This window comes from Triturus cristatus, chromosome 10 (genome assembly GCF_964204655.1).
Source record: "Triturus cristatus chromosome 10, aTriCri1.1, whole genome shotgun sequence".
Lineage (NCBI taxonomy): Eukaryota > Metazoa > Chordata > Amphibia > Caudata > Salamandridae > Triturus > Triturus cristatus.
Genome location: NC_140593.1, coordinates 740,712,767 through 740,726,334, shown reverse-complemented (window position 1 = coordinate 740,726,334; position 13,568 = coordinate 740,712,767). Strand labels below are relative to the sequence as shown.

Below are 13,568 nucleotides of genomic sequence, written 5' to 3'. Positions count from 1 at the left end.
AACATAAGGTACAGAGTAGCACAGGGGATTTTCCACTGTTCTATGGTAATTTTACACATTGCGGTGGGTGAATTTGAAATCATCCTCCGTTTACAGTTCCTATGGAGTTACACTGACGCACTCATATAAGAAGTGTTGGCTTGCTCCCTTTCTGGGAAACTCACTAAAGCTTTCTGTTAAATCTATTCACAAGGTTTTCTGCACTAGTTTTGTGGCAACCAAATGACCAAAGTGCAGGACTGTTAGAGAGAGAAGGGCGGCATTCTATGCTGTTTTTGCACAGGTTGTATTTTTGTGGGCTCATTCAGTAGTCTTGCCTCTTTTTTGTTAAATCGAATAGCACTTTTTTATCCTTAATGATATATTGAAATTGACCAATTTTAATAGCAATGCCAACATGGCTTGAACCTTTATAACTTTTTTATTGAGGAGTTTGCAGTTACAAATGTTCTCAAAACAATTTAAAAAGTTAGATATTCCTCGAATGAATTAAAATTGTGTAATAACAGCAGACTACGACAGGTTTTCTAATAATACTAAATTGAAGCATGTTTTCAGAGGCGTAAGTGTTTGCTTTGTTTCACAACTTCTATGTAATATTTAGATCCACTATTCACAAATAGATGCCACGTGCATCGTTATTTACCGGAAGCACATCACAGTGACAGAAGGTGCACTTCCTCTCTTTATCGAAGTTATACCACACTGCCAGACAGAACACTACCTCATACACAAAGGCAAACAATCATTTATAATGTAATAGGTCTAGCATTTACTAAACTCTCGAAAATGCAAGACTTATTTGCTTTGCAAATGGTTGTTTTGCAAAAGCGCCCCGTGCCCTTTTCCTTGGAAACGGCTCGTCTGAAGAAAGGGGTGTGGCCGCCACCAACGTGAAAGTGCCACATGGGGCGCTTTCCCAACAAAAGTTAATAAATAGAAGAAAAAAAAAACACATGTGCCTGCATTCCGCACGGTAAATAAACCAGAGGCGCCGCTGCCACAATTGCGTGCCGTGAGATGGAAAAAGTGCATTAAGCCTGCCTGTTTGGAGGCAAGTGAAAAGCGTTTAACAAAATAGTGCTCGGAGGATGTAATTAAAGCCTCCCGAGCAGCAATACAGGTAACAGGGCGTGTCGCCATGGGAGGTTACAAATGAAGACAAGGTGGTACTAAGGAGGGACTACCAAGCCTATTAACGAATCAGAAGCTAGCATTTACCAAAGACAATGACAGCCAATGAAATTTATAGGCGGAGAGTAGGCAGAGCTTTACCTCCAAACTTAGAATACAGCATGCCTCGCAGAGCAGCGCATGCGCTGCCCAGGCTCAACCTCAAAATAAGCACTAGGTTTGCTGTTATCTCAACCCAGCACCTATCACAAGTAGAATGAGTCATACAACGAAATGTCAAATGAATTCAATATAGTTATAGGGAAGGAAAAATTAAACCATAGTCAACCAAGTTTTATAATAATAAATTAAAGTGTAACAAGGGCTAGACTGAACATGTTGTCCTCCAGCAATTATGGTAACTTCAGTCTGCACACAGTAACTAACTTCTACAACTCAATCAAGCAAGGCAATGTCTAAATTATGCAAAAGGCTCCCGAATAAGAGAGAAGCAGAAGCACTAAGAGCAGTAAAGGATATAAGAGCGTCCATGGAGGATGCCCACCATTGATGTAGAGGACGTAGGTGAAGCCATCCTTCAATACACCACGGATGGAATAGTAATATGGAAGGTAATGGTGCTGTTTGAAGTCACGGTTCTCGTAGAAGTTGATTGCCGTGTTGTTCGTGGTTAGGACATGCAGGTAGATGGCTTTGCAGTGATCTTGAGCTGTGGTGGAGATATGATCCTTTAGGCTTTCAAGTAAAAGGGAGCCTGGAAGATAAAGGAGTAAAGTGTCATATGCACCTGCCACACAAACCATACCTCAAACGCTGGCAAAGCACCCAGCAAATACACATATCAGCCAGACAAAGGACGCCAGAAATGCACACCAGATGACTTGTGGAAAGAAAATGTGCCTACTACAGACAAACTCAGACTCAAAGATACAACACTAAGTAGTGGCGAAAGGGCAGAGGGGGGAAAAAAGGCAAGGGGTAGACACAAGGATGCCAAGTACACATCACAGGCAAACCAGTCAAAGAAAACAGATAGCGCATGCACACCTGCAAACAGAATCTTTACAAGGTGAACACAAGACACAATTCCCAAGACACAAAGGAAAACTCACAAAGTTTAACAGAGAAGCCTTATTTTTAAAGTTTTTCCCCACACAAATAGCTTGCTTGCACAAAGAGGTTTGCATTAAAAAAGACTATATTTTGATTCATAGAATTAGGTCTAGTAAACCTTGAGCATTGTAGAAATTATGCCAGCATGAATATTCTCCGCTGCCGTAAACTGGAGGCTGGGGAATAAAGGCAGGCACTGCAGGGGGTTGGCCATGCAAAATGTAGTGGAAATCCACAAACATCTTGCAGGTCGTTTACCACCCTGCCACTGCTTATAAAACTATTCATGCAACAGGCAGTGTCCAATAAATACAGTTGTTTTTCATACAGGTAAAACACAAAGAAAAAACAAACCAAAATCTGCAATGCACCTTTCTGACAGACACATGCTTGTGGACGTTTGATATTCGAGTAAGACGTGCATATGAACACATAGGAAAAACACCACAGACTCATACAAGATTGACCTCTAAATGTCAAAACACTGCACTGCAATCTGAAGAATCTAAACACAAGCACAATAGTAAACTCATACAGAGAACACCGCAACTTCAGATGCAAAGACTTAAAAGCAAATAACAGCAAAGGCAAGCACTACCATCAGGCAAAGGAACACAAACACTGGGAAAACTTTACTGTTAAAGAGTGTAAAACAAAACAAGAATATTTACCTGCTGGATAGGCATCAATGCAAAAATCCATTGCAGAGTAATCAATGTGACACAAATGTTGCTCAGCTACCATAAAGAGAGTAAGGCACGCCGCCATAGATCATTCATCAGATGACAGGACTAATGACCTCTAGACAGTTTATACTTACCAATTCCATGTTTTCTGAAGTCTTTTACGACTCCTAGACTTAGGATATATGCAACCTGGGTATCAACAGGGAAATTGGAGGCAAGAATATCCCCATCCTAAGACAGACAAGACACAAAAAGTAGCATAAGAACAACTCAGAATCAGAGTGGGAATGTGGGAAATGTGAACGTGACAGCAAGAGGTTAGGTGGTTAGTACAGACAGTAAAGAAGGGTGAGAACAGGAACATCGGAAGTAACAGAGGAGAAGAGATGGCAGAAAGGCAAAGTAGATGAAGAGGAGCAATTGAGAAGAGAAGTGAAAAGGGAAGCTCAGGGACAGACGATAGCAGAAAAAAAGAGTTCAGGGAAAAACAGCGAGGTGGAAGAGAAAGAACGAAGAGGGAAGGATGAAATAAAGAAATAAGAAGTAGGGATATATTTAAAGTAGTGGGAACAAGGTACAAAGCAAAACAGTGGGGAGAGCATGAATGACAAAGAGGAAATACAAGATGAGCGAGGAGTCATGGTGGAAGGAAAAGAGAAAGACAAGACTGTAAAAAGGTAAAAACAAACGTAGTCTTGAGAGGAAGGAAGTTAAGGAGGGGAGAGAGAGCGAGAAAGAGAAGCAGTAATAGAGAGAAGGAGGAAGAGAAATATAAGTGAAAAATTAGGATAGCGATTACAGGAAGCCACTAAAGCGAAACAGAGAAGAGGACAGAAAGGAAAGGAGACAGAAAGAAATACAGAGCAGATTAGAGAAAAGGGTCAATGCCATTCAAGATTATATGCTTGCCTTTATCAAAAAATGGCAGCCAAAGCAGTGCAATAAAGGACAATAAAAAAGACGTATTGCAAGCTGGGACATGTCCTGCAACTCCCCCTAATAACTGTCCAAAAAGGAGGGCTATGGGTCATAAGGCATTTTGACAGTAAGTGATACTCTACGATCTCAACTGCCAACGCTTGCTCAAGTGTAAATGGCTGTCAAAACCAGAGAATAAGAACAACGTAATCTAATCTGATCATCTAATAGATGGCTCCTCCCTAAGAAAGTGTGTTCTTCATAATAGAGGACATCACTGAAGCACTGCAGATCTTTTCTCATTGGGTCTTCCGCATCCATGCCTTAACCATGTACATAAAAATATCCCAACTATCAAGCAATCTTGGTCCTCCACTCAGTGAACACTTGTCTTCAAAACGTCCATTACTCATACCAACGGACCTCAAATTGTGGAGCAGCCCAGGCCCAAGAGCGCACTAACCTCCTTATGCACTTTCGTCCGGCCTTTTATTTCTGCTACTATCATTCCCACAATGACCCCTCTGTATTCCGCAGCGACAGAGAAGAACTTTTTGTTGGATGTGATGTCCCGATACCATGAGTCCGGATACCTAGCCAAAGAAATAAGTGAGTCAAACACTGTAATTCCCAGTAAGTGTGTAACAAAGTAACTCCTCTTTGCCATGCTTATATAGGTATATTTTCCCTGATAAACAATACACTTAATGGGAGGTTATGATTGAGAGGGTTGTGGTTGACAAGGGTTTAATGAAGGCTACAGTACACACCCAAAAAGAAGCAAAATTCACAAGCTATAAGACTTTAGCTTTAACTCATATGCTTGCCTTTCTCGCTAAATCTTAACCACCATACACTTAACATAACCACCATACACTGTATCCAACATAAAACATAATTCCACACATACAAGAGTACGTTAGAGCAAGACCTCTGACCTCCTGGTCAGTCACTGCTCTGCCCTCGCGCAGCTCCACCTTTAAGGCACTGCCCTTAGCGCCAACTTGAGCTTCAGGTAGGTGTTCGAGGCCCTCCTCCACCTGCAGGATCCTGCCTGTGCCTCATCCCTGGTGGTCTAGTGGAAGAGCCTGCTCTTCTGCTAGTCTGCTGTGTGTGTCTCCTCCTTTTCTGTTCTGCCTTTTCTGTTTTGCCTTTTTTTGTTTGCCCTTTCTGGTTGCCTTTTCCCCGCCACTGCTGTCCTCGTGGTCCCTCCCCCAGCGTGTTCCCGCTCCTGCCTCCCAGGTGCTCAACCCCCCGACCCCTACTTAATGGCGACCGTGCGCAGCAGGCGTGATGCTGGCATGCCAAAGGCAAGCCTGTCTGCAATCCGACCGCGACCAGAGACAGGGACCCTGGTCCCCCGACCACCCGCTGATACAACCTCATCACTCTCCATGCACTCAACCCTGGACGCAACAACAACTTCCAGCACTCACCGCCGAGCAACACCCAGGGCCCGATCTCCTGCCAACAATGCCGCTGCACTTTCACCCACCTCCGAACCCAGGCAGCTACCCCCAACCCACCGGACTCCACCGCACACAAGCCACTGAGCTGCATCTTCCCCAATGTACGCTCCCTGCACAGACACGCCGTAAAAATCTGGGACCTCCTCATAACTCACTCGCCCAACGTCGCATTCCTCACAGAAACCTGGACCAATGCCAGTTCAGCACCCAACATCGCACCGCTATCACCGACGGATACAATATCCTGAGGAAGGACCGCCCCAACCACCACGGAGGAGGCTTCGCCATCGTCCACAAAAGCTCTCTCCGACTAACAACCACCAACTCGGACAACGCCTCCACCCTCATGGAACACATCCACTTCCAGATCCAGCCCAACCCAAGAACGACGCTCCACTGAACATTCGCCTACAGACCTCCCTGACCCCGCACCCCCTTCACAAATGTAATTGCAGACAACATCGCTCCCCATGCCCTCACCTCCACGGACTACATACTGCTTGGAAACCTGAACTTCTACCTACACAACCATAGCAATCCCAACACCACTGCCCTGCTGGAGAACCTCACCAACATAGGACTTAAGCAACTTGTCTCCACTCCCACTCATACAGCAGGACACACACTCGACCCTATCTTCGCCAGAGGAAACAACATGTGCTTCAGCCACACCATGGAACCGTTCTGGACAGACCACCACTGCATCTATTTCTCCTTCTAGAAACCCACCGTATGCAAGAGCATGCCCTGAAGCTGGAACAACGTCTCTGAAGAACACCTCACCTTTGCCCTCAACTGCACTCCTCCCCCAACTATGATCGATGCTAACAAAGCGGAGAGCAACCTCGACCAATGGATTGCCAACTGCGCCAACACTCTCGCCCCCCTCAAGAGACGACAACACGAAAGTTACCTAGTTCACCATGGAACTCTGAAAATCTTGCAGACGACTGACGAAAACGTGGAGAAACAGCAAAACCCCGGAAGCACGTTCCGCCTACAAGCCAGCCTTCACAGCACCACCAACTCATAGAATCAACTAAGAGAAACTTCAGCCAATACAGAATCCTCTCCAACTCCCACAACTCCAAGGAACTCTTCGCCTTCATACAAGAATTTGCCAGACCCAACTGCGAAACAACCAATGTTCCTCCCTTCCAAGACCTCTGCAACAAACTCATCTCCTTCCTCCACCTCAAGATCAAGACGCTCTACGACAACTTCAACGACCAAGACCACGACACTGCTTCAACACCCACCCCTAGCTACACCATCCAACAGAGCCCCCCTCACCTGGACCCCTCTCACCACAGAAGACACCGTAAAGACAATGAAAAGCATCCACTCCGGAGCACCTACTGATCCCTGCCCGATGCACATCTTCCACAGTGCTGCCACTGCCATTGCACCCGAACTACGCCGAACAATCAACTGCTCCCTCGAGACTGCCACATACCTTGACGACTGGAAACGCACCGAAGTAAACCCCTAAAGAAGCCCTCAGCAGACCCGACGGATCTCAAGAACTTCAGGCCCATCTCACTGGTCCGATTCACCGACAAAGTCATTGAGAAAGCAGTCAAAACCCGGCTAGCACACTTAATACAAACCTACAACATCCTAGACACCTCTAAATCCGGATTCTGCAGCAACCACAGCACTGAGACCGCCCTCATAGCCGCCACCGACGACATCCGCGCCCTCTTCGACCAAGGCCTCACGGCAGCCCTCATCCTCCTGGACCTTTCAGCAGCCTTCGACACCGCACACTAGTCTCAGGGCTCCATGATGCTGGCACCCTAGGAACAGTCTTAGACTGGATCTGATCTTACCTTTCAGGCAGAACACAAACAATAAGACTCCTGGCTTTCCTCTCTGAACCAACAGAAATCAGATGCGGAGTACCCCAAGAATCCTTCCTCAGCCCCACCCTCTTCAAAGTCTACATGGCCCCCCTTGCAACCATTGTCAGAAAACAGGGACTCAACATAGTCTCATACGCAGACGACACCTAGCTCATCCTCTCCATCACTAAGAAACCCAACATCACCAGGAGCAATTTCCAAGAGATGAAAGACATAGCGACCTGGATGAGCAACAGATGCCTGAAGCTCAACTCAGAGAAAACATAAGTCCTCATCCTCTGCTCCACCCCCTCTGCATGGGACAACACCTGGTGGCACCTCGCCCTCAGAAACCCACCCACCCCAACGGACCACGCACACAACCTCGGCATCATACTTGACTCCTCACTCACCATGAACCGCCAGATCAATGCCATGTCCTCCACCTGCTTCAACACCCTCTGCATACTTCGCAAGACCTTCAAATGGATCCCCTCCGACTCCAGGATGACCGTCACCCACGCATTAATTACCAGCAGACTGGACTACGGAAACACTCTCTACGCCGGAATCAACAGAAAACTCCTGCGCAAACTCCAGACCATCCAGAACGCCACAGCCAGACTCATCCTCGACATCTCACAACATGACCACATCACCTAACACCTCTGTGACCTCCATTAGCTCCCTGTCGAAAAAAGAATAACCTTCACACTGCTCACACATGCGTACAAAGCCCACCATAACACAGGTCCCCAATCCTTCAACGAATGAATCTCCTTCCACGCCCCCAAGAGAAACCTCTGCTCTGCCGAATTCGCTCTAGCCACGGCCCCCTCATCCGCTGGACCAGAGCAGGTGGCAGATCCTTCCACTACCTCGTGGCCAAGACCTTGAACGAACTCCCCCACCACATCCGACGAAGCCCGACACTGCACCAATTCAGAAAAGACCTCAACACCTGGCTTTTCGAATGACCAACAGAGCTGCACCCCCCCCCCCCCCTTCCCCCGCGCCTTGAGACCCTCACAGGGGAGTAGTCCTCTTTAAAATCCGAATGATTGAATTAAATCGTTATATAAACAACAAGAACGGGCACGAGAATGTCAGCTGTAGCCAAAAGCAAACTTGTGGAGAAACACACGTTTGCTTTTGGATACAGTTGAGTTTCTCGAGCCTTTTCTTGTTGTTTATATAGATTATTCAGGGGAGAAGGACAAGCACTTTCAGATCCTCACTCTCTTTTCTTGTTTAACTGCATTAAATCTTTAGCTATAACACAGTTATCCATACACTCATCAATCTCTCACGGATATCTTATTTTCTCCTTACTGCCAGTGATGCCTGGTGTAGTTTACATCCCACCTCTCCATCCTCACACCATCATAACTCCCACGCCTGCCATGACTTCTAATAGGTGGGATTTAAATGACAGACAGTGTATGGCAAAGATGGAAATCAAGACTGAGTGAAGACAACTGGATGATGTTTTCCCTTTTCTTTCGAAAATTCCATCACTCTTCTGCAAGGGAAGGGGGTTCGGTAAGGGGAGCAACCAATTCACAAAGAGGGCAGTTGGGCAAAACAGATGGGGGTGACAATGAAGTGTCTACTAACCCCTGCCTCTTCCAATACGAGGGTGAGAAAATTCCCCCTTCCCCGCCTTGTTTAATGCAACGGCAACTAACATTACCACCCTGCCAAAGCAGGGACGGTCGCATCCCTACCCTTTTACACTGCAGAAGGTGGGCACAAATACATCGCCAGCCGTTTTTAAGAGTGCCAGTTGATAAGTAGCCCAGATTCTCTGAAAATAAACTCCATAAGAACAGAGGTCCTAGTGCGAGTAGTCCCATTCTTCTTCTCAGCAGATGACTAGTCGCCCGGAAATATGGGTTCCCTTCCCTTACACCACTTATATACCCATTTATTCTTCCATCGACCTTGAGATATACATATATAAAACATATTTAATTTTCAGAAAAACACACATTCACTGGATGATGTCATCAGTGATTTCATTTGAGATGTCATCAGTGATGTCACTGACCATGGCATGAGTGATGTAATATGCGACGTCTCAGAAGTGCATTGCAGGCGCGTGAGTTAGCTGAACTAACTATAACGAGGGAATTTCAATGGTTTTGTACGAGTGAAATGTCCAGCTAACTATAAAGCCCCTGAAACCTATGGTTTTTTCAGTGAATTTTTAAGGTTTTTTAAATGCTAATTCCTAACTATAACGTGCCTGTAACCTATGTTTTTTTCAGTGAATTTCAAAGGTTTTTTAAATGCTAATTTCTAACTATGCCTACAGAGATAGGACGTGAAGAAAGAAGAAAAAACGCACAGAAAGAAAAAAAAAATGCAGAAAGAAGCAACAGAAGTCCTCAAAGACGAAGAAAAGTGCAGGAATAAGGAAAACGTGCAGAAAGAACAAACAGAAGAGCAGAAAGAAGCCTTGTTGCAAAATCATCCAGTACCCTCAACTTTTTCAGACGGATACTGGTGGTAACTGAGTATGACTAACCAGGCCTAGAGCCAGTGCTATTCTAAAAGACACTTAGAATACAGTGAAAACAACTACATACACTAGGGAACACTATGTGTTGGGGTCCCCCTGTGATTAGCATGACCTCCTCTGTAAGCCCCTAGTATATAATAGGGCAGGGGGATTAAAGCTACCTCTTAAAACGCACCACAGGGCGTGTTTACACACGTCACCTCAGGCCCCGTCCCCTCCCTTCACCAATGTGCAAACACGCTCTGTGGCCGTTTTAAGTTGGGAGATTAAGCCCCTTAGAATCCTGAGGGTCCCTAGGGTCCAACTAGCCCACTAGGTACCTCCAGTAAGCACCACAGGGCTGCGTTGATGAGGTGTAAAAAGGGGCACGGCCTAGTCCACCTCTCTGCAACGCAGCGCAGTGGCGCTTAGTGAAAGCACCTGGGGGACCCTGGTGGGCTAGTTGACCCCCAGGGTCCCTCAGGATTGAAGGGGAATTATTTCCCAAACTTAAATCGCGCCACAGGGTGTGTTTGCACACGTCACCTCAGGCCCCGTCGCCTCACTTCACCACTGTGTAAACGCGCCCTGTGGCCGTTCTACGTTGAGGGATTAAATTCCCTTGAATCCTAAGGGTCCCTAGGGTCAAACTAGCCCACTAGGTACCTGCAGTAAGCGCCACAGAGCTGCATTGCAGAGAGGTGTAAAAAGGGACGTGGCCTCAGAAAACCTGTCTGCAACGCAGCTCCCTGGCGCATACTGGAGATACCTGTTGGGCTAGTTGGGCCTCAGGGACCCTCAGTATTGAAGGGGAATTATTTCCCCAACTTACAACTCGCCACGGGATGCGTTTGCACAATGGTGAAGGAAGGGGGCGTGGCCTGAGGTGACATGTCTGCAAACACACCCTGTGGCGTGTTTTAAGTTGGAGCATTAATTCCTCCTCAATCCTGAGGGTCCCTGGGGGCAAACTAGCCCACCAGGTACCTCCAGTATGCGCCAGCGAGCTGCGTTGCAGAGAGGTGTTCAGAGGCCTCGCCCCTTTTTACAACACTGCAATGCAGCTCCGTGGTGCTTACTGGAGGTACCTGGTGGGCTACTTGGCCCACAGGGACCCTCAGGATTGAAGAGGAATTAATTCCTCAATTTAAAACACGCCACAAGGCGAGTTTGCACACATGTCACCTCAGGCCCCGCCCCCTCCCTTTACCACTGTGCAAACGCGCCCGAGGCGCTTTTAAGTTGGGGGATTAATTCCCCTTAAATCCTGAGGGTCCCTGGTGTGCAACTAGCCCACCAGCTACTTCCATTAAGCGCCACAGAGCTGCGTTGCAGAGAGGTGTAAAAAGAGACGTTGGAGAGGTATAAAAAGGGGCGTGGCCTCAGAACACCTCTCTGCAACGCAGCCCCCTGGTGCATACTGGAGGTTCCTGGTGGGCTAGTCGGCCCCCAGGGACCCCCAGTATTCAAGGGGAATTCATTCCCCATCTGCAAACGCGCCAGGGAGCGCGTTTGCAGAATGCTGCAAGGAGGGGGCGTGGCCTCCGGCGCGATGCTGGTCTTTTATTTATTTTAAGAAGGGGGGCTGTGTGGCCCCCCTTCTTTTTCTAATGTATTGGCCCTGGGGACCCCATCCCCCAGGGCCTGCCCCCTAATCTAAAAAAAAACAAATTTGAAGGGGGTAGCGTGGCCCCTTCCAAGGCCTTATTCGGCCCCAGGGACCCCATCCCCCGGGGCATGGCCTTTTAAAAAAACTAAAAAATTCTTTAGGAGGGGGGCTGCGTTGACCCCTCCTTAGGCCACTTATGGCCCCGGGGACCCCATTTCCCCTGGGCCGGCCTTTGTTTTTATTAAATTTTTTTTTTTATATCAAATTTTGGGGAGGGGGCCGCATGCCCACCCTCCCGGGCCACTTGCAGCTCCGGGGACCCCATCCCCCTGGGCTGGCCCTCTCCGTTGGGGACCGTGGGGGGAGGTCCCCAATCCCCCCACGGTCTACCCGACTCCCCACGTCCCTCGGGAGCCGGCATTGCTTTTCCACATGGGGAGCTGCTAAGATGCAGCTCCCCGTGTGGATAAGCAATTTCGTTTGCATTTTGAAAGCGAGAGCAGGTTTCCTTGCTCTCTCTTTCAAAATTCAAACCAAGTTTGCTATGGCAGGGTGGGAGCCGCAAGGCTCCCGCCCTGCCATAGCAAACTACAGTGTCCCGGGGGTGGGCACCCCGGGACACTGCAGGAGCCGGCCCTGGGGGGTGGCAGTCCCCAGGGCCATGACAAGGCTCCAGGAGGGGGGGCCGCACTGCCCCCCTCCCACAATTTACAAAGCCCCGGGGGGTGGTGGTCCCCAGGGCTGGGGGGGTCCATGACAGACCCCCAATTTTAATAGTTAGAGCCCCGGGGAGGCGGTGGTCCCCGGGGGGTGTGGGGGGGGGGCTTCAGCCCCCCCACACAGGTTATTTATTTACAAAAAAGCCCCGGGGGTAGCAGTCCCTGGGGCTGCAGGGGGGTAGTGTGCCCCCCGTAATACCAATTAAGTAGAGCCCCAGGGGGTGGCGGTCCCTGGGGATGTGGGGGGCAATGTGCCCCCCGTAATACCAATTAAGTAGAGCCCCAGGGTGGTGGTGGTCCCCGGGGCTGGGGGGGGGCCCAGAATACATTAAAAATATTGCCCCCGGGACTTGGCCCCACCGGGGGCTAAATACTAACGAAGCGCGGGAGCCCATGCTTCGTTTTTTTAGTTTTTTTATTTCGGCCGAAATTCGCGCTGGGTGTGCGAATCTCGCCAATTTTCTTTTTTTTTTAATGCTTTTTTGGGCCCTTGGGGTCCTTGTGGTACCCCCTGAGCAGGCCTAGGGGGTCAGGGTGTTTCTACCCTGCCCCTTGTTTGCGTTTTTTGTGTTTGTTTCACTGATTTCTTGTGCCTCGGTTCTACCGGGGCACAAGATGGCTGCCAACACTTCCTGGTTTGGAGTGTTGACAGCCAATTAGCATAAAGCTCGTGCTCGGGAGGATCCACGGTCCTAGATATATATGTGTTTTTACTTTTGAATTTCTCAGCAACTACTGAACGGATTTATACCATTTAACAAAAAGGGTTCTTTCTGAACCAAGAACTACCTCTTTGCCAAATTTGGTGCAATTCCGTTCAGCAGTTCGGACTGTAGCCGTGTCTAAAGTTTCCTATGGGAAATTGCATGGGGAAAAACACATTTTGGGACCCCCCTTTTTTCTCGGCCCCCGCTTGACGAATCACCCCGAAACTTTAAAGATAGGAGCGGACCGGAGCGCCCCACGAGTTTTGAAAATTTTGCGAAGATTCGTCAATCGGCGCTAAAGTCATTGGGAATAGAATGTTGCGAATTTCCCATGGAAAATAGGACCTAAGTATAAATATCTACTGGCGACCGCCAGTAGAGAGAGAGAGATATATACACACCTGAGGCTTGAGCCGGGTGCATAGTGAGCGCGTGGCTAGCGAGGTACAGAAACTGCTTTTAATTGTTGTTTTTAACTGAATACTGCTGCTAATACCTTCCCATTGCTAATTTGCACAGCTTCGCTCTGTTGAGCTCATTTGCATAACTTTTCTTTCTACCGCCGTTGCAAGGCGGAGCCGCCATCTTGGGAGCTTTGAGGTTAGCGCACTAGGCTTCCTGATTGGCCCCTACTAAAGGACGTTGCCTACGCGAGCGCGCCCAAGGACACCTGAGGCTTGAGCCGGGTGCATAGTGAGCGCGCGGCTAGCGAGGTACAGAAACTGCTTTTAATTGTTGTTTTTAACTGAATACTGCTGCTAATACCTTCCCATTGCTAATTTGCACAGCTTCGCTCTGTTGAGCTCATTTGCATAACTTTTCTTTCTACCGCCGTTGCAAGGCGGAGCCGCCATCTTGGGAGCTTT

General features: G+C 48.1%; 1 protein-coding gene across 6 annotated transcripts in view; it reads right to left on the bottom strand.

Annotated features, from left to right (window-relative positions):
- The window catches only part of NAA60 (N-alpha-acetyltransferase 60, NatF catalytic subunit), an 80,055-nt gene that overhangs the window by 31,743 nt on the left and 34,744 nt on the right, over positions 1 to 13,568 (bottom strand). For 5 of the 6 annotated variants that reach the window (XR_014969498.1, XR_014969502.1, XR_014969499.1 and 2 more), the window contains exons 3-5: positions 4,315 to 4,444; positions 3,068 to 3,164; positions 1,654 to 1,888 (exon numbers count right to left, since the gene is read on the bottom strand). Coding sequence is in view for 2 of the 6 variants with exons in the window: in XM_085628240.1 (XP_085484366.1) it covers positions 1,654 to 1,888; positions 3,068 to 3,164; positions 4,315 to 4,444 (462 nt within the window). In the remaining 4 variants the exon portion in view is untranslated. The remainder of the gene's footprint in view (positions 1 to 1,653; positions 1,889 to 3,067; positions 3,165 to 4,314; positions 4,445 to 13,568) is intronic. The other variant, XM_085628239.1, reaches the window with a different exon arrangement.